We start from the raw sequence: 26,232 nt of genomic DNA, 5'->3' as shown, positions 1-26,232 counted from the left end.
TTATATGTTTGTCTTTGTGACAGTGGGGCTAGATAAAAGGATTTGATACATCACACAAGATCATAGAGGGGTTTTAAGACTGACTTTGTTTTTCCAAGGTGAACATGGGATAGATTTTGCTTTCCTAGAAAGGACTCAGTGTGCTGTTGTCCTAACTCTGTTTGAGCTAGAAGTCTCAAATGTGTGCGTAGTTGAAGTGCTTGAGGACATGGCTTAGTGGTGAACTTGCTAGTGTTAGGTTGATGGTTGGACTTGATCTTAAAAGTATTTTCCGAACAAAATGATTCTGTCTGAAAGGAGAGAAATATAAGTTCATCTTTCCATGTGTCTTCTTTCTTACTATTAGTAAGCCTAGATAAAAACTCTGGCTAGGTATTATGTGATTATTATGCTTTAATGTGTTCTGTAATTTAACCTGAAATTGGCGGAACACATACTACCTTCAAAAGAAATAAATGCACACCATAGAACAACCGTGTAGATTACCAAAATACAAGACTATAATTCTTAGTTTTACAAACCTAATTTTCCTTGACTTTTTTATTACGTAGTAAGGTACTGTTTTCATTGACTACTCACTATTTCAAAGTTGAGGATGGAGGTGAAAGATCAGTCTGTGTCACCTTTGGTTTTTTCTTCTTTGTGAAAGCCATGGCAATACTTATTGTGACAGAAAACTATCTAGAGTTTGGATTGGAATCAGGTAACTCCTTTCTTTAGTGTTTGAAACAGCTGTAGTGATTGCATGATCTGTAAAAAAATATTTTCAGAGTTTTTGAGAAAATTTGTGTTAAAATGAATGGTGTAAATTACATGCTTCTAAGAAAATTTGCTTTGAAATTAAGATTCTAAATAATATCCTGTACATTTTCCTGCTGTTCTCTTAAATAGTCTAATTTTTGCCTAGCTTGTTTGTTTTGTTAATTCTATTTGCCTTCCAGTTACAGATTTAGCCATTTTTGACTTTCATAGTAAAGTGTAGCTGCTTTACTGGAAAAGAATATTAAAAGTTATCTTTTTTCATCTTTCCAAAGTGTCCAAATGTTACAGATGTTGTTAATCAAATTCTGTTGTATTGTGGCCAACTAATTAGCACATGAAAGAGCTCTGCTAGACATATGAAAAATTGTTTAATAGATTACTTGGTACCCACTGTTTTATTTTGCAAAGGAGATTATTCATTTGTACTGTAATAAAATAAATATATGTTTCCCTGCAGGATTCTCAAATTTCTCAGAAAGTGCTATGCAGTTTCTTGAAAAACAAGGTTTGGAATCCCAGTAAGTTTCTGGAAATGCACTTGTCTGTTTATATGTAAATTTATCACTTGTCTGTTTATATGTGAATTTATGAACCATTTGGATTTTCTTAGCTTTTGTCTAGCATGTTTTGCTTTTGTATATGGTCATAATCCCTACAATAGTTTAAAGAAGTTAATGAAAAGATCTGAAAGTACCCACAAGTAACTGAAGTTGCATTAAAGTTTTCATTTTAATATGGAGATAATTCCATTATTGACATTTTGATTGTAGTTCATAAAATATAGTTCAAAGTTGTAAACACATTTTCCACAGTGTTTCTCTTCAGTAAGGATTGTTTAAATATTTTTGTCATTCCTATGGCATATAAAAGGAGTGTGCAAAAGCTACAAGATGGAGTTTGTGTTAAATTTCACATTAAGAATAAGTTGTGTTGTTCAGTCCTGTTTTCAGGTTGTAGCTGTGTTCCTATCACGCAAAAACATCTTCTTTCTACAGGACATTCAAGCCTCATATAGACTGTTGAAGGAGTATGCCATAGCTCGTGATGTTACGTAAATACACAAACACTGTCATAGGCAGCCTTTGTATCTTGCAAAATGGATATCTCTTACAGTTCCTTATACATGCATGCTAAAATTTAGGGACCATTTCATCACTGGGAGCACAACATTAAATTTCTTACTTGGTTGGTCTCAAGTATCATGCAGAAGCCATGGCATATCTTTATTTTTGAGGAACAGAAGTTTCCTCAAACTAGATCAGTGTAATTTATGAATAAACTTATGGGAAACTGTTAACTGAGTCCCATGTGTTTCTTAGCCTTTCTTTAATCTGCTTTCCTAAGCTATTGCAAAGTCACTACCTTCTGTATTCATTTTCATGTTAAGTGTTTGTTTAGTTATAAACTATTGCAGTGCTTTGCCTTTTTTAGCAGCACCTGAGTTAATGATGGTGTCTCCTGATAGATTAGGTGACATAGATTAAGAAAGAATCTGAAGCTCATTTGAATCACTAGATTTGGTTTCGTTCCTCTTTGATCTGTTAGTTACATTTCACTATAACCATGATGTTTTTGTTGTTTGTTTGAGGGTTTTGTTTTGTTCTCTTTTTTTTCTTTGTATAAACCTGTATTTATTAATTATATAATTAATTTTGTGATTTCTGTTATATAATTTTTTGCTAATTACAGTATAAAATTATTCTTTGTTTTTCCTTTACTAACAAATTAACATCCCACTGTCAGTAAATTAGGTTTTCTGTTTTTCTAGGAAATAAATAGATTATTTGGTTGGTTTTGAAAGTATTTTTTAAAATTTTAATTTCTGATTGGTTTTTAATAATACTAGTATTTTGGAGGAAGCCTACAGAATACTGTTGGCTTTTTTTATTAAATGTTAGATACTGTTGGGTTGAAAGTATACTGATACTCCCTGCTCCCCCAACTTCTTCCCCAAGAAAATGCTTATTTCCTTTCTTTTCTTTTAGGGGTCCTGTGTCTAAACTAACCTTCAAATTGTTCCTGGCTGTTCTGTGTTCACTTATTGGTGCTTTTTTGACATTCCCTGGCTTGCGACTGGCTCAAATGCATCTGGATGCTCTGAATTTAGCAACAGAAAAAATAACACAGTAAGAGAAAATATATGCAAATAGGTATATGCTACTCAGTCTTAAATCTTTTATGTCTAAAAATAAACTAAGCAAATTATTCCAACAAGGAGGTAGTGACTTAAGACTTCTGTTGCTGCCTGCTTTTCATATCTTGAGCAGATTTGCCACCTGCCACTTTCTGCTCAGCCTGTGCTCTGCCAGTCTGTTACATCCTTTGCCTTGTAATTAAGAGTTCCAATTAAAGGAGCTTTCCTTTCCTCCTGCAAGAACTCCACCGTGAATGTCTCTGTGTCCAGCTTTCCTTCCCCCATCATGTCTTTCTAGAAGTTAAGATAACTTTCAGGAGGTACAAATGTGACCACAGACTGGTTTTTTTCACCTTCACTTAGAGCTGGGCATTATTCCTTTAATAAGTTTACATAGGATAAAATGCAGAAATGACCCAGAATATTTTATTAGGGTCATACGTTAATACCAATGTAAAGGAGTATTTTCATTTTCAGCCATCCTTCCATTTGGTAGTAAAATGTTCTGTCCAATTGAACTATTTCTCTTGAGCATTCTCTGGTTGAGAGGGTGAATCTCCAAGTGGCTTTCAGAGGTCTTGACTGTTGATGTTTAATAGGTGATAATGACAGCTTCTGCAGCATAGGGCAGTGTAGGTATTCAATCTGGTAAATTTCCTTAGAGAACCACTATGTTTTCCAGTAGGAAAATAATTTTTTGTTCAAACTTCACTTTTTTTCTTTCCCTTCAGGAATGTTCGGCTTACAAATTAATCTGTTTCATGTGAGTCCATCAGTCTTGGTAAATTTTATAAGCAAGTACACTTGCACTCAATGTAGTTGTCTGTGTAGCAGCCAGCTACTGGTTTTTTTTATCTGCTGTTACGTTTCTTGTCTGTGTGTAGACTGATTGAGTCACTTCCTAATCTGTTCTTTCCAGACATATAAACTATCTAGTTCTTAATTGCTATGGTTCTCAATATTTTAAAATTCTTTGTGTCTTTCTGTAAGTATTCCAGCATCTTCCTTGATCAACAGACATAATATCCTAGGCAGAAATATAAACTCCCAGAAACAAAAATTCATGAATTAAGAACTAGAGGGAAGTTGATATCCACTGAAGTGTGGTTATGAAATTTAAGACTTCTGTAGACGATATTGGAACTGGTTGTTGAAGATAACTTTGTTCAACACCACCAAGTTATTTTTGAAAGTCTACCGATACTTTGACTATTCAACTGGAACAGTATGAAAATTACATTAAATGGATTAAAACTTGATAAGGTATCCATATAATTAGGTAAAGGCATTATAAAGAATATTTGTCAAGTGATAGGTTCTAATAAACCTGAAGAATGTAACTTTTCCTTGCTGATACACTTGTTTGATAGTGACTAAAGGAGGGGGTTGTAAATGAGGATGACTTGTCACTGATAGAAAGCTCTCTAAGTTGGGTGCTAAAACAGTGTCTATCTCTGCAGTCAAATACATACTTTACTTAAAAAACCCCAACCAAAACAACTGCAAAGAAAAAGCTCACCAACTAAACAAAATACAAAACCAACAAAAACCAAAGAAAAAACCATAATCAAACCAAAAGTGCCCACATCTCTTAAGGTGCCCAAAAAAGGCACAAATCTCCCTTAAAACCCAACAAAAGAACCAGAACTAAACAATTCAAAAATACCCAAAACAAAATGTATTCCTTAATGGAATGGAGCACTTAACTTGGAGGGAACACTGACCAAAAAAAGCCCCAAAACTTAAAGGTTAATGGTCAAGTACCACGTCACTAATATGTTCAAAATTATTATTATGATTCTTTTATGAGTGTAGGGAGTAAGTTCACTGTTTTTGAGTAAACAGAATAAAAATCATCTGGTGTCCCTTTCAGCTTTGAGAACTGGTTTGATTTTTTTCCTTTGGCAGTGGTATCCTTCCCTGCATTTGGAGTCTTCTTAACAAAGTTGTACAGTTTTCATACATATTTCTTCCTTTGCCAGCATCTGCATCAAGAGTATTTCAACCTTCCTGTCTGTTCCATTAAAAAAAAAAACCAAAAAACAAAACAAAAACAAGAACAAAAAAGATAGAGATTCCCACCACCCTTTGGCACATGCCAGTCCATCACTCTAGTCTGTTAACTCAGTAGGATCTCCTAAATAAGTAGAAGCTCAGATAAAAGGCTTTCACAGTCTAATTAAATGCTTTGGACTAATCCTTGGGGCTGTTGCATTCCCTAGCACCACTTAATAGCAGGCAGGGGTTGTTTCTTCATCTGAAATCAAAGATCTAAATTTGTGTGTGATGACAGCTTCTGTAACATGCAAACATTTTAGTGGTTTTAGGAAGCTTGATAGTTTGCAATCAAGAAGGTCTTGTGTTCTTTAGAACAATTTTTGATTACATAATTTTTTCTATAGTGTAGAAGCACTGCAGTGAAGGTGAAGACAAACCTGATTCAGTTAGTGAGGAAATACTGCACTGGTGAAACAACCCAGTCCCTTCAACTGTTCTCATTTCATTATAGTAATGAAAAATGACTGGGAAAATGGGTTTAGAAATAGAGAAGAAAATTTAGAAGTTTAGAAATAAAGAAGAATATTAATTTAAGGGAGAACTCCAAAAACTGTATCCCCTTTTTAAATTCTGCTGCTTTGTACTCAAAAGTTACTAAAGAGTACTACTTTTATTTTTGTTGTGCAGTTTCATACAATATTTTTTTTGGTCTGAATATCTTTAATATAAGTACCAAGTTTAATTTAATCAGGGTTTCTAAGTAAAATGCTTCATTAAACTGTGTAATCTGACCTCTGACAACTGTTTCTCCTGTTCTTTTTAAAGCCAAAATCCAGTATGATTTTGCAATATATAATGTTACCGTTTTGTTGAAATGTAAGCCATACCTATAAAATAGGGAAGAAATTTTATTATTTATCTTTCTCCCAACTATTTTAAAGTTAATATTTCTGCTTTTGAATATTTCTTATATACTCTATATATTCTTATATACTTTCAACAGTATGGTAATTGTTTTCATTTACTAAGTTCCCTGTTTTTTTTTTCTTTTTTCAGAACATTGCTACATATAAACTTCTTGGCACCTTTATTTATGGTTCTGCTGTGGGTAAAACCAATCACTAAGGACTACATTATGAGCCCACCATTGGGCAAAGAGAGCATTCCTTTGTAAGATTTCCTTTAAAAGTTCTTTTTGGGGTATTGAGAACAAAACATTGTCTTAGAGCTCTTTGCCAGTTGAAGAAACATGAAAGAGTTTAATACCATCTGCTGTCAGGTATTGTGGTAGGTGCAGCTGAATTATAAGGAGCTTCTGTTATTTCAAAAGAATGAGTTGCAGAATTATGAGTGTTAAGGTGGTGGTTCCCAAAAAATTGCTGTCTCTTGACATTTCCTTGGCAGTAGTGCTTTGTTTTTTGTAGGGGTGGAATACCACCTCACTACCTGCTGGAACCTCGTGTCTTGCATATTAGTGTAGGAGAGAAGTGGTTTCAGTGAAAACAGTCAAGATCTGTTGGCATGAGAACTAAGCTAGGAGGTTTGTCTTAATATTTACATACTGATGAACTGGTATTGAATTGATAGGTAAAATATTTAAAATATAAAAAGAGAAAGAGTTCCAAGAAGACTGGTATCTGAAATAATGTATAAGTATAGTTGATGGTCATTGTCACAATTAGTCTTGCTAATTCAAAATAGATTTGAAAGAGATACGATGGACTGATAAATTTCTTGCTTTTTAAGGTGAGATAAGCTTCTAAAGTGATCCTGTGACCATTGAGCTATTACATAAAACACAACAGATACACATATTTTTATATATTCTGTTCCTCAGTTCGTCTTAAAATGAGTGTTGAGCTATTACTGGGTGTCTCAGGCAGCTGAAGTACCCATTTACAATCTAGTACTATTTACTGTCTACTCCTGTGTGTCTGAAAACCTGTAATTATCTGAGCAACCTTCGTTTTTAGTGTCCTGCCTTCATTACTCAGAATTTAGGCAGTTAGGAACTGCTCTTGTTTACAGACAAATGAATACTAATTTGGATTTGTGCTGTAGGGCTACTGAGAAGTAGTAGGAAAGAGAAATAAGGCAAAAGTAAATATTACTTGCATATGAACTTCATAACTGTAGTTTGTGTGTTAACTGCTTTTGACAATTTGCCTCAGGATTACAGATGATACAAATAAATAACTGTAGCAGTAGGTGGTTTTTGGAAAACAGCATTACCCTTTTTTTATTATCCACAGAATGTCAGAAGATACATTTGATACCATCAGATTGTGGATTATAATCCTATTGTGTGTTTTACGGTTGGCTATGATGCGTCATCATTTACAGGCCTATCTGAATTTAGCCCAGAAAAGTGTGGATCAGATGAAAAAGGAAGCTGGTAGAATAAGTATGGTTGATTTACAGAAAATGGTAAGAATGGTGGCACTGAGATTATATATATTTGTACTATTTTGACTGTGCAAATAATTTTTTTCCAATTTGTTGTCTTCTGTGGCAGCAGAGCTCAAATCTGAATGAAGCTTTCTAGACTATATCTCCTGTAAAAATAGAATCATTACAGAGAAGTTCTGCAAACCAAAATATGGAGAGAAGTATCATCTGTGTTATGCATATAGTTTGTCCTTGGTTATTTAGAAGTTGTTATAAAAGATCCCTTCCAATGAGTGGTGATCTGTAACTACAACATGGGAAAGAAAAAACTGAATGTTTATAGAATGGTAATATACTGTTACCAACTATAATTTTTAAATTGAGGGAAAATTTATGACAAGGTGGTTATATTTTGGAATAAAATGACAGATGTTTGATTCTGTCAGACCACTTAGCAGTGCACCAGCCTAATTAAAAAATTGCCTATCATATTGTGGACAAGGCGAAATTTCTGAGGATTTTTTTTTAAAGAAAAGTAGTAAAGCATACCTTGAAAAATGGGTCAGGTGGAATGGCTGTTGTGTGTTGGCTGCAAAATAAATTTCTAGTGCTGTATGATAGTGCTGTCTAATGATCCTGCTGAGTTGGGGTCTATTGCAGGAGGAATATTTGAAGCATGGCATAAGACAGAGACTCCTCTTCTAGGATTGTCATTATTACATGTAGTTACACTAAGTGTCTGAAGGTCATAGTCTGAAGGTGCTGTAGTTATTTACAAAGTGGCTAGGAATTTGCTCCAGAAAAAAAAAAAAATTAGGAAGTGCATGTAGTAGCAGCTGGTTAGGATGGAACTGTGCCAGTTGCTATAAATGTGCCATTTTAATACTGGGAATTTTATTCCTATCTGTAAAACACTTGCGCCTTCTCCGTGTGGCATTTCTTATATCCATTTCTGCAGTATCTTCATACATTCTCTTTGAGAAGGCCATAGTCACTAGACATAGTCTTGTCTTGTTTTACTAATCATATCTGCTTTACCTTTTTTAGGAACTTCTGCAAGTGAATTCTTTCCTGTCTGTCATTCTACAGTGATCATTACTTTTTAATTGGTTATTTTTGTCATATTACACCAATTTTTTGACAAATTTCGTCTCATGCTTTTTCTTCTGTCAGTGTTCTTTCTCGTGTTAGTTTTTTGATGCATGCTCATTAAGAAGCCCTTTGAGACTTGAAAGGTGTTCCCAAAACTGTCATGTCTATCTTCATCATTTTTGCCAACCTGCATTCTGTTATTTTATAAAACACGGGTAGTTTTATTTCACTGCTTGCTTGCTGTTGATTTTACTACTTTTTTCCATCTTTATTTGGTTTAATCTTTTAGGTCAATAGCTTGTATGTAATGTTACAGTATTGAGAAAAATGGAACCTATGGGAGAGCAGGGGGAGGGATATATCTGAATGGACTTCGATGAACCATAGTGTATGAGTGAAATAAAGACCAATTAAATGCTGTTATTGATCTAATGAAAACTCAGCTTGCCATTGTTTTAAAATATAAGTGTTTTCCAGTTGGAAATCTTAAAAATACCTCACTTTTGAAAAAGGACACTAATATTGACCAAGCTTTCATTTACTTCTTATGGGGCTTTGGACTGTGACTACTACTTCATTTTTGAAATGGGATTTAGTTGGTAAATGACTGGGAACTTGAAGAATTAAACATATAAATTTATTTTTGTTTCTGGTCTATTAAAGTAGGAATCATTGAATGATGGCATACAGTTTGCAGAAGCAACGTTGATTCTCTTTTTTTTAACAGAATTGATGTTTTTAATTATTTTCTTTCAGCCCTTCTTCTCAGATTTGTAAATGTCCTGAAACTGGAATTCATTATGGGGATTTCTTCATTAGGTCTTTTGAGGACAGTATGTCACATGCCAAGAATTACTAGAAAATTCTTAAAACAACTTTAATGCATAAATACTGGGGTTTTTTAATAAATTGTTTTTTTTTCTAGACATATTCATAAAGGTCTGCTTTGATCAACCAGGAATAATGAACTTATACTCTTTCTTTTTTCTAGGTGGCTCGAGTATTCTATTATCTCTGTGTAATTGCACTGCAGTATGTTGCACCATTGGTAATGCTTCTTCACACAACTCTGCTCTTGAAAACACTAGGTAGGCAAAATTGGACCAACAGTCGTTTATTCTGTTCCACAGGGCTTTTTTATTTTCACCTGATTAAAGAGAATTAGAATTTATGGGTACTTGCAATACAACAATTCCTTGTAGTTTCTTATACTTTAAAACATTCGTATGTGGTTTTTAAGTAGTTATTTCTGTTGCTGCATTTGATATCTTCAAATTACATGCTAATTTGTTTTATTTATTTCTGAGAAATTACATAATGCAACCAATTAAACTGTTTACTTCTGTTGAAATACTTGTCTTTTTAGAAGTATTTTAAAAGTGAACTGCATAAAGTATGATTGATTTAACTTCATGAATATCTTATAAAGGAATTTTTCAACTTTTTTATCATTGGTAGGAAATTGTGAGATAGGGGGTTCATGTAGTTACTTGGAGATCTGAAGTAGCGCTGGTTTGGGTTTCTTTTCCTTTTCCTTTTTCTTCTTTCTTTTCTTTCCTTCCTGTGAGACATGTCTTTCATAGCCTGCCATGCAGTTGTGTCATTCTCTTTGCAAAAAGGCAGTGGTTAGATATAGGCTTTAGTAGGTTGTGATTCATCCTGCCTTGGAGTAGACATCTCCATCTGGTAAGATCAATCATACCCAGGACATACAGAGGTCTCAAGGTTGCTATATCACATGTAGATGTTAGGATGTCAAAATACAAGATGAATCCTATCCCAGGATGAAGTAGGATTGATTCATCCTACTTCCTGGAATGACCAGGAAGTAATGCAGATGAATATAGTTTGTATTTACTAAGTTATAAAAACTTAACTTTTTTTTGGTGTGTGTATTAAAAATATATCAAAGACTACAGAGTGATTGAATTAACATAACTTGAATTTAATTCTACAAAAATCTGTTACTTGTTTATTTTTAACAGGTAATTATTCTTGGGGCATCTACCCAGGATTGAATTCCGACACTTCAGTAGAAAACAGCCTGCTTCCCAATTCTGTTTATTCTGAGTCTCCACCTGCTGATGGAAAGAAGAAAGTAACTGTAGTACAAATAACAATGGCTTTGGGAAGCCTAAAGAATATTTTCACTCCTCTCCTGTTCCGGGGACTCCTGTCTTTCCTCACTTGGTGGATTGCTGCTTGCCTTTTTTCTACAAGCCTTTTTGGTCTCTTCTATCACCAGTACCTGACTGTGGCATGAACAAGTCAACTGACAGAGCAAATGTGAGGTGAGATTGTAGATACAAACCCAGGTACCCAAGAGGAGATGAAGGGAAAACTATATATGTGAAGAGAAAACATATCATAATTATTTTTACAGACTTCCTTGGTGTTCTCAGGGTGAATAATCTTAAAATGTTTAAAATTGCAACTGGGTTTGTTATTTTTGTTTACCCAAATGTTAGGAAAATAATTCAGTTATAGTCGTGGGACTGACTGACATTATTGTGTTGTTGATGGTGGTAAGCATGCTGAAAAGATGTGACCTCTGAGTACCTTGGTTTCCATAAACAGCAAGCCAAACTCAAAAATTTGTTTTTTAGGCATCAACAGTCACTGTCTGAACTGCATTTTAAGGGTACTGGACATAGTGACGGTGGCTATTGATTAAGCTGCCTATTGACTAAGTCTTGAAACTGAGCCATACAAGTGAAAGGAGAGAGAGGGGATTTAAAAAAAATTCTGTTGGACAGCTATTGATCACTTTTCTCCTTGGAAAATTAAAAAAAATCCAACAGGACAAAAGAGATACTGTATATTACAGTAGGGAAAGTTGTATAAAATATAAATTTAACAGGAGCCGATGTGTGTACCTGACAGGTATTGCTGCCTACATATTTTGCAGGAGTGCTTGTGCAGTAAGAAGAGAGTTATAGCAAATATATTATTTCAGTCCCTGCAGTCATTTTGAAGTAATGGCCATCTGTATTGGTGCTAGTATTGATCCACACATTGTGTCTGGATCTTTTAAATTTCTTCTTTTGAGGTCATAGATAAATTCCATTGAATTTACAAAAGAACAGAAAATAATTAGTGACACCAGTCAAACATTTCAAAACAAAACAGTTTAATCCTGCTGACTAATACTGTATGTATATATGTAATGTACATGTATATTATATATCAAATATATAATATATATGAAGGTATGAAATATGGAATCTTTATTTTAAATTCCTGAATGTATCTTACAGTGCTATGGGAGAGGGGTGTATGTGTATCTAATAATTTCAAGATTCCCTTTTGAAATTAAACATTTAATTTTTTCTTTTTTTTCTTTTTTTTTTTTCTTTCTGAGTTCAGTTGAAAGGGCTATTTGGTTTTTGTGCCTCTTTAGAGGTACTTAGCTATACTAAAGAACATACACTGTCTTGGAAGTAAAGATCTACTTAAACTGTTAATCTTAAAATTTCTGTTCTGTCAAATCATCATCTTCTGCCACTTTAATCTGTGCTAACTTGACTACATAATGATAATTACTATATCTTGGCTTCATAGATTTTCCGTATAATAAAACAGCTATGTAATAAGAAAAATATCAAAGTATTAACGTTACAATTTTTGCTTAACTGGATAGATAGATTCCAGTCATAAAATTATTTACAGTTTTTCAAGTGTTTTGTGTATTTGCAAAACAGGAATGGGGATTTATATTCAGTAGCTTTTTTAAACAGTTAATATTAAACTTCACAGCGTCAGTGGGTTTTTTTTTTTTGCTAATACTAGTTGTTTTTATGTTACTGTTCTTTTTCTCTTGAATTTGTGTACAGCTTTGCATATAATAAGCATTTATAAATGGAAAAGCTTAACTAAATTTTTAATATGTAGCAAACCTACCATATGGGAGAACAAACTCAATGAATGCAGAAAATCAAGATTTTAAGCTGGTGATAAACTATCTTGCTGTGTTGAAAACCTTTTAAGTTATTTATTAGTTTATTAAGTTGCATTTATTGGAGAAAGATTTGTGTACACCAGCCTAGTACCTATTGCATGTGTTTGGGATGTCTGAGAACACCTTGCATGATGCTACTGGTTTCATTGCAGTATTTCAGTGTGACTGGGACTGCAAGCTTTGTTGTTTTCACACCAACTTTTTGTAATAGGGACAATGGCTTAACTGTGAATTGGCTTAAAGAATAATATTTAACCTCATAGTTTCAAATTTCAGGCATTCCGTGGAAGTATTTTTCAGATTAATAATTGAATGACAGAATATGACAGGTCGAACAATACTGCACCCATTTTCATACTAGCTCAAGATATATCATTACTACAAGATACATCATTGCTAACGGAATTAGTAAGGCCAGCTTTTAGGTTGGAGTTAGGGTGTTCAATGCCAATCTTTTGCTCTGAAAAATAAAACAATGCAAAACAGTTTGCTTCTGATAGTGAACTTGCCTGATGAAGCTCACTATATAGGAGATGTAACCTGTTGTTGAAATCTGAAGGATTAAATTTTGGATACTTCAGAATACTTCAAAATAATGTTAAGCAACAGTTTTTGCTGGCATAGTCATTCTGAAAGCTTATAAGTAAAAGTGAACTGTAGTTACATAATAGTGCATTCAGCAAAAGTAATAAGGATCATGTAGCTGAACTTCACAAAGCTTTTGCTAAGAGCTCATGCTGATTTACTGTTCAGACATCACACTGATCACAGTGAAAAATAAGCACCTAGTGTTGCAAACATGAAGTTCAGTGCTTCAGACCATTGTTCTGCAGAATTGAATGGTTGGCCTTCTGCTCAGCAGTGAGTGGGAGATGGTCTTTCTTTGGATCCATTTAATCCTGACATGAGTCCAGAAGGCTTATGAAAAATTAAAATATGGTAATAAAAGCCTTTGAAATGTGGTGACAATGAAACCAGAGGGACCATATTGCTGAGGTTGTGAGCAGTGCTTCTGGCAAGTATGTGATACGATCAAAAATATGTTTTAAAGTAAAGCAGCAACCCTGATAGTCCTGACTTCCATATATATTGTGTAAGGTTCAAAGGAATATCTGCTTACTTCTGTAGTAAGTTCCTTTGCAGCTGGGAAGTGCTTTGTTTGTTTCATGGAGACCTTTATCAGCACCTGGTGATGGGGGGAAAACATCCTGCAGAAATGGAAAAGCAGTAAAATGTGACTGAAAGGTAGGTAGGTGCTACTCAGGTTTCTTAAACATTTTGTCTTGCTTTTTGCCCACTACTTAATAAAAAAATTGTAGAATGGTTTGTGTTAGAATGGATCTGGAATGGATCGCTTTTCACAGACCAGGTTGCTCCAAGCCCCTCAAACATGGCCTTGAACACATCCAGAGATGGGCAGCCACAGCTTCTCTGGGTAACCGTATCTAGTGCCTCACCACCTTCACAGGCAAGAGTGTCCATCTAACACCTAATCTAAATCTCCCCTCTTCCAGTTTAGAAGTGTTCCCATTTGTCCTGTCACTCCCTGCCTGTGCAAAAAGTCATTCTCCCTCCTTTTTATAAGCCCCCTTTAAGTACTTGGAAGCCACAGTGAGATCTCCCTTAGTTTCTGAGAGATTTTAGAAGGAAATGTTCCTTCGGCAAAGAATCCATGTCTGTTTCTTTCTTCTTAAATTCAGATCTCCCTTCCTTTCTTGGTGATGTGACTTCTATTGCCGATCTACAGCGCTGTCCCTACATTCCCTTCTCAGAACCAAGTAGGCTAAATTTGTTCAAGATTGTATTTTGACTTGTGTTTAGTTTAAATGTATCTGTTTTTGAAGGATTAGTTCCTTTAAATAGTTTAAATAACTTAAAATTCCATCTGAAATATGAACAAACTTGTTAACATTTGTTTAAAGTGTGCACTTTTATTATGTGGATCCCTTTAGACAAAGGGTTAAGACAGTGAAAAATCCAAGTCTTCCAGCAATGGAGGTCCAGTCATAACACTTGGGCTATTTCTGAGCTAAGAGAAGTTGATTAAGAATAGGAGAATAGATTATAGAAAGCCTGTTCTTACACTTGGTAGGTGACATTTTCAGGCTGCACTTGTCCTCTTTTAATTCCTTCTCAAGCTATAGGTTGTACCAGTTTCTGAGGTTTTGTTAGCTGTGCAGTCTTTCCCTCTTCCAGAATTCTCTTGCATAAAGGATCCACAGATTAAATAGTAGCATCAGTACAAGAGAACATCCTTGTACAGAGGATACTTACAGAAAGTTAATTTCTGTTGCAGTTCTTCTCCTCATTTGGATCACAAGTACTTCAAGGTGTTTAAACAGTGATATGTTCTTCCCTGGATTGTAAAGTCAAATTTGTCTTAAGAACAAAAATGCTACCAAGACATCAACACAACATGTAGGCGGCATAACTCACTCTATGTAGTGGTTAGCAAGTATGGAAATTTCAGCTAACTTTCAAGAAACAATTCAAAGTGCTGTGCTTCATTACAGTAACTACACCTAAGTGGTAATAGGCATTTTGAATATATCAAATAGAAAATTGAACACATCTGATCTTAAAGCTGTTGGAAGATTCTCCAAGGTAAAAGGCCTTATGTCTCTTTATTATCAAATATAGCTGTGCTTTTCACAGAGATAATTTTTATCAGTTTTTAAATAGTACACTTTATGGTTTTTCTCATGACACATTTTGCACATTAATTTGTTCGACACAGCCTCTCCACACCTTAACCCCACAGTTAATTTTGTCACTATAAATTTCCTAGATACTTTTAGTTAAAGAATTGAGTGCCCAGACAAAATGGAGACACTGAACAAGTATGAGGCCAAAGAAAACTGTGTGTTCTCTTGTGTTACGCCTGAGCAAAATCTTAATGGAGGAAGGCAACAGCAGGTTACTTTCATCTTAAATCAGATATTAAATGTGAATTATGAGTAAGACTGTTATTTTTAACATCTGCAGCCTAAATCCCAAATGGTAAATAAAGAGCAATATTTTGATGTCACAGATACCTACTCTAAAGAGCATCTAGGCAACATATTATTAGAAGCCAGATGTCTGATCTCACTAAGTAGGCTGATTCAGATTGGTCTGTCTGTGCTTCACAGTGATTTTAGTGCCTCCTTCTTTGGGAAGGCTTGCCATGCTTTATGACCTGTGCAGCACATACAGTCATATGCTGTATGATGAAGTAGATGGCGTGTCTCATTTGCACTCCTGAATGCAAGACTGAAAGGTCTTCCTCCTCTAGGTGAGATCATGAAGCCAACATGTCATTTCCAGGCTGCTTTTTACTGACATCTGTGTATGCTGCACTTAACTTTTTCCAGTCTCTCTCACTGTGGACTACCAGGAGGGTAATATTGCACTGGATGTTGTTTTGCATGCAGTGTATATGTATTTTTATACCTTTGATTTCAATGGTATTTTTAATGGAAATTATTTTTAATCCTAATACTATGGATCATATTTTCATTTTTTTAAAATTAATATCGGTGCCTGCAACTAGAAATCAAAAACTTCTACATTTTTTTAAGCTTGATGTTTAAGCTGAAGTATTAACAGGTATGCAATTTTATAGCGAAGTCCAAAATCCACCTGTAAATACCAGATTTTTCCGTGAGGTTATACATCAGTCAAGACCCTTAGAATTTGTAGTTGCAGCATTTTTTCTCAACAACCTACTATCCATATGACCCTGCTATCTATAAAATACATGTCTCAAAAGAGCTTTGAATAGCTTTTTACAAACTCCTTAGTAGTAAGTCATTATTCTTTTATTGTGCTGCAGTGTATTTTTAAAAACCTGGCTTAAAATTCCTGTGCTTAAAGTCAGACTTATTCTCTCTTCCTCTGTTCATAGTAACTCTGCCTCCCGTATTTGTTCTAAGTTTCCAGAATACATATTCACAGTATTTTTCATAAAAACATAGGACAAAGAAAAAGGCACCAAAAATGGTATTTCATAACTGCAGTTCATACCCATGTCATGATGTGCCAACAGTTTTTATTTTTCCTATCTTTGGTCATTCCTTTGTTCCATTGTTAGCAGTATGTAGGGCTTTCTAGGAGGAATATACATGGAAAAAATTCTGTAATAGAAGTTACTGAAAGATGTCTAATGTTTCAGTCTTCCATTTATGTGAGCAAATATTAATACAAAGATGCTATTAAATAATTTCAGCCTAAAATTTCTCATAAGGTAGACATGTTACAAATTGCACAGGGAATATCTTCCAAGTTGTAAATATTTTAGTTTAAATCTTCTACTTGTTTAATTGCTGCTGGGAACACACAAATTCAATGTTGTTCTTCAGTTAATAGTCTTTTTTATTTTTATCTTTAAGTGAAAAGCACATAATACTTTCTACTCTAGAATATAGACCTAAGACAAAAAGATTTCCCTACCTTCATTTCAGTATTTGCCAAATGGAAAAGACTCTGGTGTTATGTATGTAAATTTTAGCTTCCTCTTACTGCTACAATACTGTAAAAATATGATTTTTATAGTTACGGCTTTACAAGTACTAAGACTGTCGTGCTTCACAGTGAGGATGGTGTCAAGTGGTGTTTGCATTATATGGATCTGATGTTGCATTAACTGCTGTTTAAAAACAAATTGGCTCCTATACTTTTAAATATTCATCAGGATCTGTGATCAGAAGAGCACAACACAAGGTGAAAAAGCTCACATTGGGGTGTTTTTTTTGGTTGTTTTGGGGGTTTTTTTAGTGGTGTGGATAATACTTTGGTACAACTACTACAGCTAATAAACAACCTCCAGTAATATTCTTTTTGTACACTGTAAAGTGCCTAATTGTGGGTGATTCTGGTAGCCCTTGAAATAGGGTTTGCTATGAAATTTTTTTTAATACATTTTTTGGCTTGTGTAATGTCCATGTGTGGTTTTGTGCTGTTACATATTGGAAACAAAATAAGATTTTGAAGAAATATTTTCCATTCCTCTTACTTAAATGGTAATATAACGATTTTGCCCATATCTGACTGATAATTGAACACCCCTAATTTAAATTAACACGCCTCCCTCTGCCACCTCTGCATTGTTTTCTTTATGACTGAGGGGCAAGTATTTACAAGATTTGGAATGGTTTGACTTACAAAGTTCTGTAGTGACACCTGCGTGTTAATTGTAGCCCAGGCACGGGGGTGATTTCAGACAGGTAAGTAGTTCTGCTTGGGCTTAGAAAGGCAACACTGAAGGTTGCTGAATCCTTATGGATTTGGAGCATAAAGAGTACCAATTGTGATACTGCTGACTGACACCAAGCTTCCAAAAGTTACACCTGGTAGAATTTTGTAGAATTCTGTTAGAGTATTCAATAGTGAAACCACCCTTACTTTAAAACTGCTTGTCCACCTTCAGGAATTCAAGAGCTGAAGGTAGAACCTGACTGGTTCAGCAAGGACATTAAAAAAGTGAGGAAACAACAGGCCCATGCTCCTGAGTTAATTATACATTCTGCATGTGAAGTGCTTGTAAGTTGAGATGGTGTTGCTGGTTCAAATCTACCAAAGGAAGCCTTCTTCTGAGGAAGGCTGGTCACAGCATGTTGAGCTTTTAGCTCTAAAAAGTGGCTGTAGAAATCCGTACTGTATATAGTACACTGTTTGGGAAAACCTGGTACAGTAAGCTTGCTAAATATTTCCTTACGCTATTTGTAAGAAGTTACATTACATTTTTTACTGTAGGGCATTTAAGAAGCTAGTTTTGCCTTGCTCGTTTTATATTAATATGAAAATAATGAATTGTCTTTAAAATGCCTAAATTTCTTTAACAACAGTAAATATCACAAAACTGAAGCAAGGTTATACTTTCTTATTCCCTATTCATTTTGCTGAAATGTTATAGTTTAACTCTGCTTTTATAATGCACACATTATTAAAATGAAATTTATGTCTATTAGTTGCTCATGGTAATACCACAGCAAATCTAAGAGAAACTGTGATATCTGCTGTTTATCAAGTGGCTCCAGCTTGCTTACCTTTGTAAAGCATTAACCCGTGTTGGACATACAATGTCTATTGCAGTACTGTTCCTATAGTATTTTAGTATCCTTACATGTACTCTGCATGCCTTGCACTTGTGCAATGTAAAGAATTTTACAACCCCATTATTTTATATAGTATTTCCCCTGTCCAAAATAAGACAATTTCTAAAGCCAAAGATCAATAAATGTTTATTGTCTACCAGTGTGCTTTTTTTCCTACTTTTCTGATATATACTAGTCTTTTTCAGCTTGCAAAATCTCCAAAGAGCATGTAATAACCAGACTTCATATCATTCTACTAGTCTAAATTGTTTACTTTTAGAAATAATTGAGTAGGCCATTTATTCCCCCCTTCTTTTGGGTGCAGCAGAATAAATACTTTTTGCATCTAAATGTAGGTAGTGTCTTATTCATGTGAACAGCAGTTTAATCACAAGAGATTTCATATGAGTGTTTTCATTTTTGTGTATTTCAGAATTTAAATTTTTGAGCGATTTCTAGAGAAAGATTGGCTGTGCACCATGATAAGTGGAGGAAATTCGGGGTTTTACACTCAAAGGATTTGTCGCCCTTCCTAGTAGGAAATCACTTAGAAAGGGGTTGTGTTTGCTTTTTATAAAAAGAAATGTACATGGTCTCTCCTATTTGCTTTATCTTAGTAGCACTAAGAAAGAGTATACTTAATAATCTTAGTAATTTTGTAACCATCTTGAATTTGATTTTTGGAATGTCAGATTTGGTTATGCATGCATTTTATTTAGATGTGTGCAACAAATGCAGGTGAATTATGCCAAAATTACTCAAACAGTTCCGTTGGTGTAAAAAAAAAATCCTTATGGAAACATCCTTCTTTAGCCTAAACCCAAAGTGGTACCAAAGACCCCTTCAGCAATAGCCATCAGTTGTGTTACAGAAGCAAAGTGTGGCATGGTGCTGAGAAGAGCCAGGCATTGACATTTGGGATGGGGATTTGAAAGTCTACAAGGCATATAAGCTGTGGGACCCTTCCTGAAAGTGTAACAATGCTGAGGTTTAAAGTGATGGTTAAGAGGAAAGAACAGAACTATAGTGGGAGATCTGCTTATGTCTCAGAAGGCAGCTTAGCCTTCTGCTTTTTCCATGCAGCCTGAAGCTTTAGGCTGCCTTTGGAATCTACAATCCCCTGGACTTTGCAGTAGAAATGTTAAGCCCAAAATACAACAGTGAAAGCCTTGGCAGTATGCTTCTGGAATAAAAGCAAGCCTTGGATTTCAAGAGTCACATGAAGTCTTGATTTGAGTCCACCAGGTCCACACTGTGTAACTCAAAGGACTTAAAAGGTCTTCAGCTGACCTCTGCTCATGTCGTGTGCAGACATGCATGAGTCAGTGTAGTTCCACAGGGAGTACTCAATTTTTTGAAATGTTTATTTTAGCTGAGTATGTGCAGTGGGAGTGGAAAGCCTGGAAATATCCTCCAGACAATAGGATAAGCATCTAGCACCTGTCCTGTGCTGTCTGGTCTAGGTAGGCTGAGAAAATGTTGAAGGTGTTGCTGATTTGATTTGGATTTTATGACAAATTTTCAAAGAATATGCAACACAATTATTGTTGCTTGCATTCTTAATAGGCTATTACCTGGTGGACTGTGAAATGGACCAGAAAATCCCTCTTTTAGAGGAATATTCATGTTCCATCTAAATCCATGTTAAAAGAAAGTAGTTTTTTTTATATATAACTCTGGAGTTGAGATGAGAGTTTTGCATTCCAGGGGGTGCAGTACTGATGAGTCTGAGGGAAGGCCAGCTTTTCAGTTCGTATGTCTCTACTTAAAGCAGATAGGAAAATAAAGAATTTTTCTCTCTGAATTATGAGCTTTACAAGCTACTTTCAGTGGTTCTGGATAATCAACCTCTCATATCCCTCTCAACTGTCAGATTTTAAAGCAGCTTTTCAATAAATACAACATTTGTATGATTTCCCAAAGTTGTCATTTCTGTACAGAAATATACTGTGTAGAATTTGTGCATTGTCAGAAACTAAAAGAACCCAGACTCTCAGCTGGAGTTAGGTTGGTCTTCAAGCATCAGCAATGTCCATTTGCTTCCCATTCATCTGGCTTATATTGTGAATAGGACAAACCTTCAAGATTTGGTCCTATAATCTGTTTTTTTCTTTGAGTGAAGTATTGGTATCAGCCTGATAAGAAGAGTAGAATACAAAAATCTTCAGCCCTGACATCTGTATCTTTTCTGGATTGCCATTTCCTCTTTCTCCATAGAGTGGGATTTAGCTGTTGCTGCCATTTCACAGACATCATGAGCTCACAGAATTGGTAAAAGGGACATAGGGAGGGACATCAGCTGAGTTATATATCAAGGAATTTAGGCTGCGATTTACAAAATGAAAACAGTTGTTCTGGACAGGGATTTGTTTTCCACAGGAAACTACGATGTGCTTATCTGTCATTTCAATGCATGCTGCTAGACATTCTTATGAGGAATAAGTGTTACTGAAAAACACAAGGGCCAAGCTGATCATATTGTGTACTGCAGAACAAGTGGACTGATGCTGTAAAATCGCAGGATGAGGTGGTGTGTATTGTTTTTCATGTGAGAACCTGGGAAAACTACGGCACCAGGGATCAACAAATAAACTACTATTTAATCAATTTCTATTCTTAGGCTTGGAATTTTGGAACTTTTGGATTGGCACCACTGTGGCTGGTTTGCCACACTAAAGGCACAAATCTAATTCTTTAAAACAGACTGTGCATTGTCACTTTTTTTATACTGCATTGCTTTTAATGCTTTCAAAATGTTTTAGTGGTAAAAGATCTTAAAATTTTGCTGGCATCTAGTAAAAAAGTAATATAAAATTGAAAATAAATATAAAGTAAGGTAACACAAAAGTTTTGCTCTGTCTAAAGACTGCTATCTTAAAAGGCAACCATCCTGTGAAAATCCATTTTCTAAATGCTGCTGAATTCTCCTCCATTGACCACAGTTTTTAGCTGAGGAGTGTTTCTTTCAGTGGAGCAACTTCCAAATGTGTCAGACACGGTGGGCAGGCAGCCCAGGCACATGCTTACCATTTCTCTTTGCATCCTATATACCTTGGTCGTCCTCTCCCACAAAAAGGTCCACCAGGCACAAATGCTCCTACATGAATCTGTAATTACAGATTTGCAAAACTATTACTCACCCTGTGTATACTCATACAAAATAGTACTGTGTTTATGGTCTTTTCATACCCCCCCTTATGCTACCCCCCCCCCCCCCAAGATAATCACCTCTCATGTGCTAATTAGGCAGCCTTATTTATGTAAATCACAATTAACTTGTTTTGCAACAACTTTGCAGCTCTGATTCTTACCTGGATATTTGAAAATTCTCAGCTCCTTTTAGACAGTACTAATTGCAAAACAATTGTTTCCCATTTTTTTGTATGTATATGTGTTTTTATTTTTATTAAGTGTAGTACTTACCACTTTGTTATGTTTCTTTTTAAAGAAATACTAATTTTAGACCATTTCTCCAATGCACCAAAGTTACTTCAAACTAATTTTAACTTTTTTGTTTGTTTTCTACAGAAACATACTAGGATCTTACAGTCATAGAATAGTTTGGGCTAAAATGGACCTTTAAATGTCATCTAGTCCAGTCCCCAAGGTATTAAGAAAAACACTGAAATGTGTTGCCATCAGAGAAGTGCGTGCATACATGCATTATATGTAAGTTTACATGTATGTCTTTTAAGATATAACTACCAACTCCATGGTATCCAGTGACTTTCCTCAAGCATTCCTGATTATGTCTATACATTTAATTTGTCTTAATATTCCCTAGTCTTTTTTTCCTGTATCCTGGTCTGCCATTTTGAAAAACAAACAAGAATATTCCAGTTAATGCCTCTTCCTGGTCTGAAAATATTGAAAGCCAGACATGGTTAAGAGAATAAGGGGCATTTACCTTTGTATTTTAAGAAGGATACTTATGGTGCTCTGTTTCACCAAGGTGGCATGTGCTGCAAGCACACATACGATAGACCGCATGTACAATTTATAGACCTCACAAATTAGCGCATCTAACAAGGCTGCCCCAATGGAAGGCCTGGATGAATGGCATGATACTCCCCCATCCGAGGAATACCCTTCTGGATGGGTCAGATCTCTACAGGATATGTGCTAGAGGGGGCCTCAGTTTCTCAAGATAGTATAGGGTTTTCTGGCATCCTACTACAAGGCCTTTAGGGTGTTTGGTCTTCTGGCCTAACAAAATACTAGGACTATGCAATTACCAGACTTAAGGAATTACAAGTATGCATATAAGAATACTGAGGATACATGAAAGTTATATAAAATGTATATGAAAGAAAAGGCAGAAAATCATCCTGGCATCCCAGGAGTTTATTTGTTTAATTTCCATCTTAAATGACAGCTATAAATTTTCCTTCTTATTTCTGTTGTCCCTTAGACATTCTCAGCTTTCTTGGCTTTTTCCCCTATCTTCATGTGGTAGATTCTTACTATGCTTCCTCTTATTTTTGTGCTGTTTGTCTGCTTTTGAGTTTGATTATGAAAGAAATGCAGCTTTCTTCTTGCACCGATTTTCTCATTCCATGTTGCTACTTCTCCTATCCACTGTTATTTATCACCTCTCTTCACTCCCACTAGAAAAGTTAGCTTTCTTAGACAATGTAGAGAAAAAGCTGTTGCAAGATTTAAAACATACCTAAGTCACTCCACAGCATGAATTTATCATTTTGGGAAACTGTATTAAGTCCAGGCTTGCTGCCTTTTGTAAATACCTCTGATCTCTGGCAGCTCCATAAGTTCCTGATGTTTGCATCTGTACAAAACACAGTTATTCTAAACTCACAGAAAAAGGACTTTTGTTACAAAATTAATAGTTGCTTTCAGCTTTACTGTTATTTTTACCAGATTTTGATTAACACAGTGCTTTCAGTCTATGTTCTCTTAGCTTGCTAATCAACACAAAAAGCTTGTAGGTGTTTTCTCTCCATTGCAGAGCTGTACCAAGAAAGGCAGCATTTGCCAGGAAGGCAGTATCTGTGATGCACATTAAATAGAGATAAATGTGCCCGAAAATCAGCTGCTGATGCCTGTGATGTCGAGCTATGCTAAATAGAGCAGCTCTTCAGCAGGACAGAAGAAGTACCCTGAAAGTGGTTTCTTTGCTGAAGTGGATTTAGTAGTATTCCTGCTTTTTAACAAATAAATTAGGTATATAAACATCAACCTGAAATACTGAGCAGTAAGTTTTGAAGTGGGCGGGATACGCTGCTTAAATAAAATTTATTTCCTCAATTTGCATTCAGTCTCTACAATCCTGTTTTCTATCTTCTGTATCTTTTGATTCAACTACATAGAAGAGTCAAGATTTTATTTTTGGCAGAGTCTTTACTGGGAGGCACATATATATATATCTGAGAAAATGACAATGTACAATATTTATATATATATTGTGTATATGTATATGTGATATATATGTATATTTATAGATATAGATATATATACAGTGTACGATATATATCTTACATCTCATTACAACGTACAAGTGCCTCATAGACTTTAAAATTAGATTTTAAACTGTGTTTTAAACTCTTTTAAAATTACTTGACTGTATTTCATGGTTGTGGTGTCTCTTTAACTTGTCTGCTGCTGGGTGTAAAAATTAAGTGTAAGGTGAAAAGGAAGACATGGAATCTGAATGCTGAAAAAAGCCACTGGTCTTGCATGTGAAAAATGATCACTATGTGTTATGAATAAAGTTACCTATTTTTTTTAAGGTTGCAGAGTTAAAACCGGTTGGACCAGTTGCTGTTAAGTTAGCTTCATTGTTAAGAGTTCTTCTTCAATTACCTGGTAGTGGTTGGTGATTAGCCATTGTCCCCCTGGTGCTTGCCAGGGAGCGACACTGGGACCCTGCAGCAGCAGGGCATGGGAGTGGCATCAGAGCTAGTATGCAGATGAGAAATGCATTGCACCAAATCTTACAGCTTTCCAGGAAAACCCCTAAAAACAACGAGCCAACATAGAATTAGGGGACCTAGGTGATGTCCAAGGATGGGCGTGTAGTCCCAGTGCCTGCTTGGATCCTTTTTGCTTCTCACCCTAACCTGAAAAGATGTTCACTAGGGAGAGGACCCGAAGTGTTGAACCGAAAAGCGGAATCTGCGAATCTCCCGTGAGGACGCAGTCCCCAGCTCTGCCTGCAGACCAGAGTACAAAGCTGCATCATCATCCTCTTCTTCATGCCACTCCGGGGAGCAGCGGTGGCGTGGGCGTGACCCGTCGATTTCTCCCCACCTGAGCTGATTCTCTTTAATAAAGGCATTAAAAAGGAGAAAGATCTCCTGCCCATTTATATCAGCTTGGGGACTCGTCCGGGATAGCCATGCCTGAAGAGGGCACCAGGACTGGGACAGCCGCCCACCCTGGACCTGCAGGCCAGCTGGCTACCAGGACCAGAGAAGATCAGCTCGGGACAGTGACACCGAGGAGCGCCAGATTGGTGAGAGTATCCGGTAGTGCGAGAGGGAGGCGAGCGAGTGTTGTGTGAGTGATACGAGGGCCAGCAGCTTGGCCCCTCGGAGGGAGTGTGGACCTCTTAGTACCACGGTTCCACACCCCCACAAGGGGGCTGGCCAGGAACAGGGGTAATCGAGTGGAATTGGTGACTGAGGTGCCTCCAAAGGGGTAAAGAGGACCCCCCCCTCCTCCGGGCGTGCGGAGGAAATAGTTGTGCGAGTGGCACGTATCCCAAAAGTCCTGATACAGGTCCTAACGAAGGAAGTTAGGCGATTCAGAAAATCAGGCAGTTTTGGTTTTAAGTCCTGACAACTGCGGTCAGGCACGAGGTCTGGCAGAGGAAGCCTATCTCAAGTTTTTTCAAGCCCTGAAGTGTTACGTCCTGACAGGGGAAGGTCAGGCAAACTGAAAATTAGGCAATACTTTTAAGTCCTGACAAGAGAGGTTAGGCAAACTCACAAGTCCCGAGAAGGATTTGGGCAAGTATAAAAGTCCTGCAGGCAAACAAAGTCTTGACAAAGGAGGTCAGGCAGACAGTGTCAGAGGCCAGGGTCTCGAGGATTTTTTTTTATTTTGTTTGTTGAGTATCTGCGAGAGAGGCCAGGGTCTCAACAAAGTCCTGACGAAAAGGGTCAGAGAAATCAGAGTTTCGGCAGAGGAAGCTGGGACTTCTTAAATAAGAGATATTTCCTTTAGGGTAAAGGCATCTTGTGATATTTTTTTGAGGCTGAAAAAAATGGGAGGGTGCAACAGTAAGAAAAGTGGCCAGACTGAGGAATATAGCCCCCCCACAGTCCCCTAGGTGAACTGTTAGAGAGATGGGACTCTATAGAAGCCACAGAAGGATTAATAAAGTTATGATTCATTACTGTTAAGAAGTGTGGCTGGAATTAGATGTGCAAGGAGGATGGCCATGGTGTGGGACAAAAGAGAAGTGGATGTGTCAACAGCTGAGTAACTATCTGACAGCTCGAGAAGATACTGATCCCAAGCAATTATTATATGCAGCTTGTTGGTTGAATGCCATCAAGGACGAAGGAGTGCGAATTTGCAGGGGAATGAAAGAGGGGATGCTGGACTTAAAGAAATCAGTAAAAGATGGGACCCCCTAGACTACTTGCCTTCTGATGTCCCTTCACCTTATAACCCTCTCCTTCAAGCACCTCAAACGGCACATCCACCTCTTCCCCCGCCTGCCGTGGGGGCCACTCCCTCACCACCCCCTTTGACTCCTTTAGCTGCTTCTTCACCACCACTAATAACTACTTCACCTGCTGCATGCTCCACCCCTTCTCCAGCCCCACTTAACGTGCACTCAAGCTCTTCTCCCCCTCCTA

At 36.3% G+C, this 26,232-nt stretch overlaps 1 protein-coding gene across 8 annotated transcripts in view; it reads left to right on the top strand.

Moving 5' to 3' along the window:
• TMEM161B (transmembrane protein 161B) overlaps positions 1-24,862 on the top strand; it is a 48,662-nt gene extending 23,800 nt beyond the window's left edge. For 3 of the 8 annotated variants that reach the window (XM_041398117.1, XM_041398122.1, XM_041398121.1), the window contains 7 exons: positions 552-703; positions 1,220-1,280; positions 2,748-2,888; positions 5,951-6,064; positions 7,147-7,321; positions 9,366-9,462; positions 10,360-21,911. In XM_041398117.1, coding sequence (XP_041254051.1) covers positions 552-703; positions 1,220-1,280; positions 2,748-2,888; positions 5,951-6,064; positions 7,147-7,321; positions 9,366-9,462; positions 10,360-10,637 — 1,018 coding nt within the window. In that variant the 3' untranslated portion in view covers positions 10,638-21,911. Of the gene's footprint in view, positions 1-551; positions 704-1,219; positions 1,281-2,747; positions 2,889-5,950; positions 6,065-7,146; positions 7,322-9,365; positions 9,463-10,359; positions 21,912-21,934; positions 24,153-24,502 lie in introns of those variants that run through there. The other 5 variants (XR_005952163.1, XR_005952164.1, XM_041398119.1 and 2 more) reach the window with 5 other exon arrangements.
• The last annotated feature ends 1,370 nt before the right edge of the window (positions 24,863-26,232 follow it).

This window comes from Onychostruthus taczanowskii, unplaced genomic scaffold (assembly GCF_017590055.1).
Source record: "Onychostruthus taczanowskii isolate IOZ18803 unplaced genomic scaffold, ASM1759005v1 scaffold140, whole genome shotgun sequence".
Classification (NCBI taxonomy): Eukaryota; Metazoa; Chordata; class Aves; order Passeriformes; family Passeridae; genus Onychostruthus; species Onychostruthus taczanowskii.
This window is presented reverse-complemented; position numbering and strand designations above follow the sequence as displayed.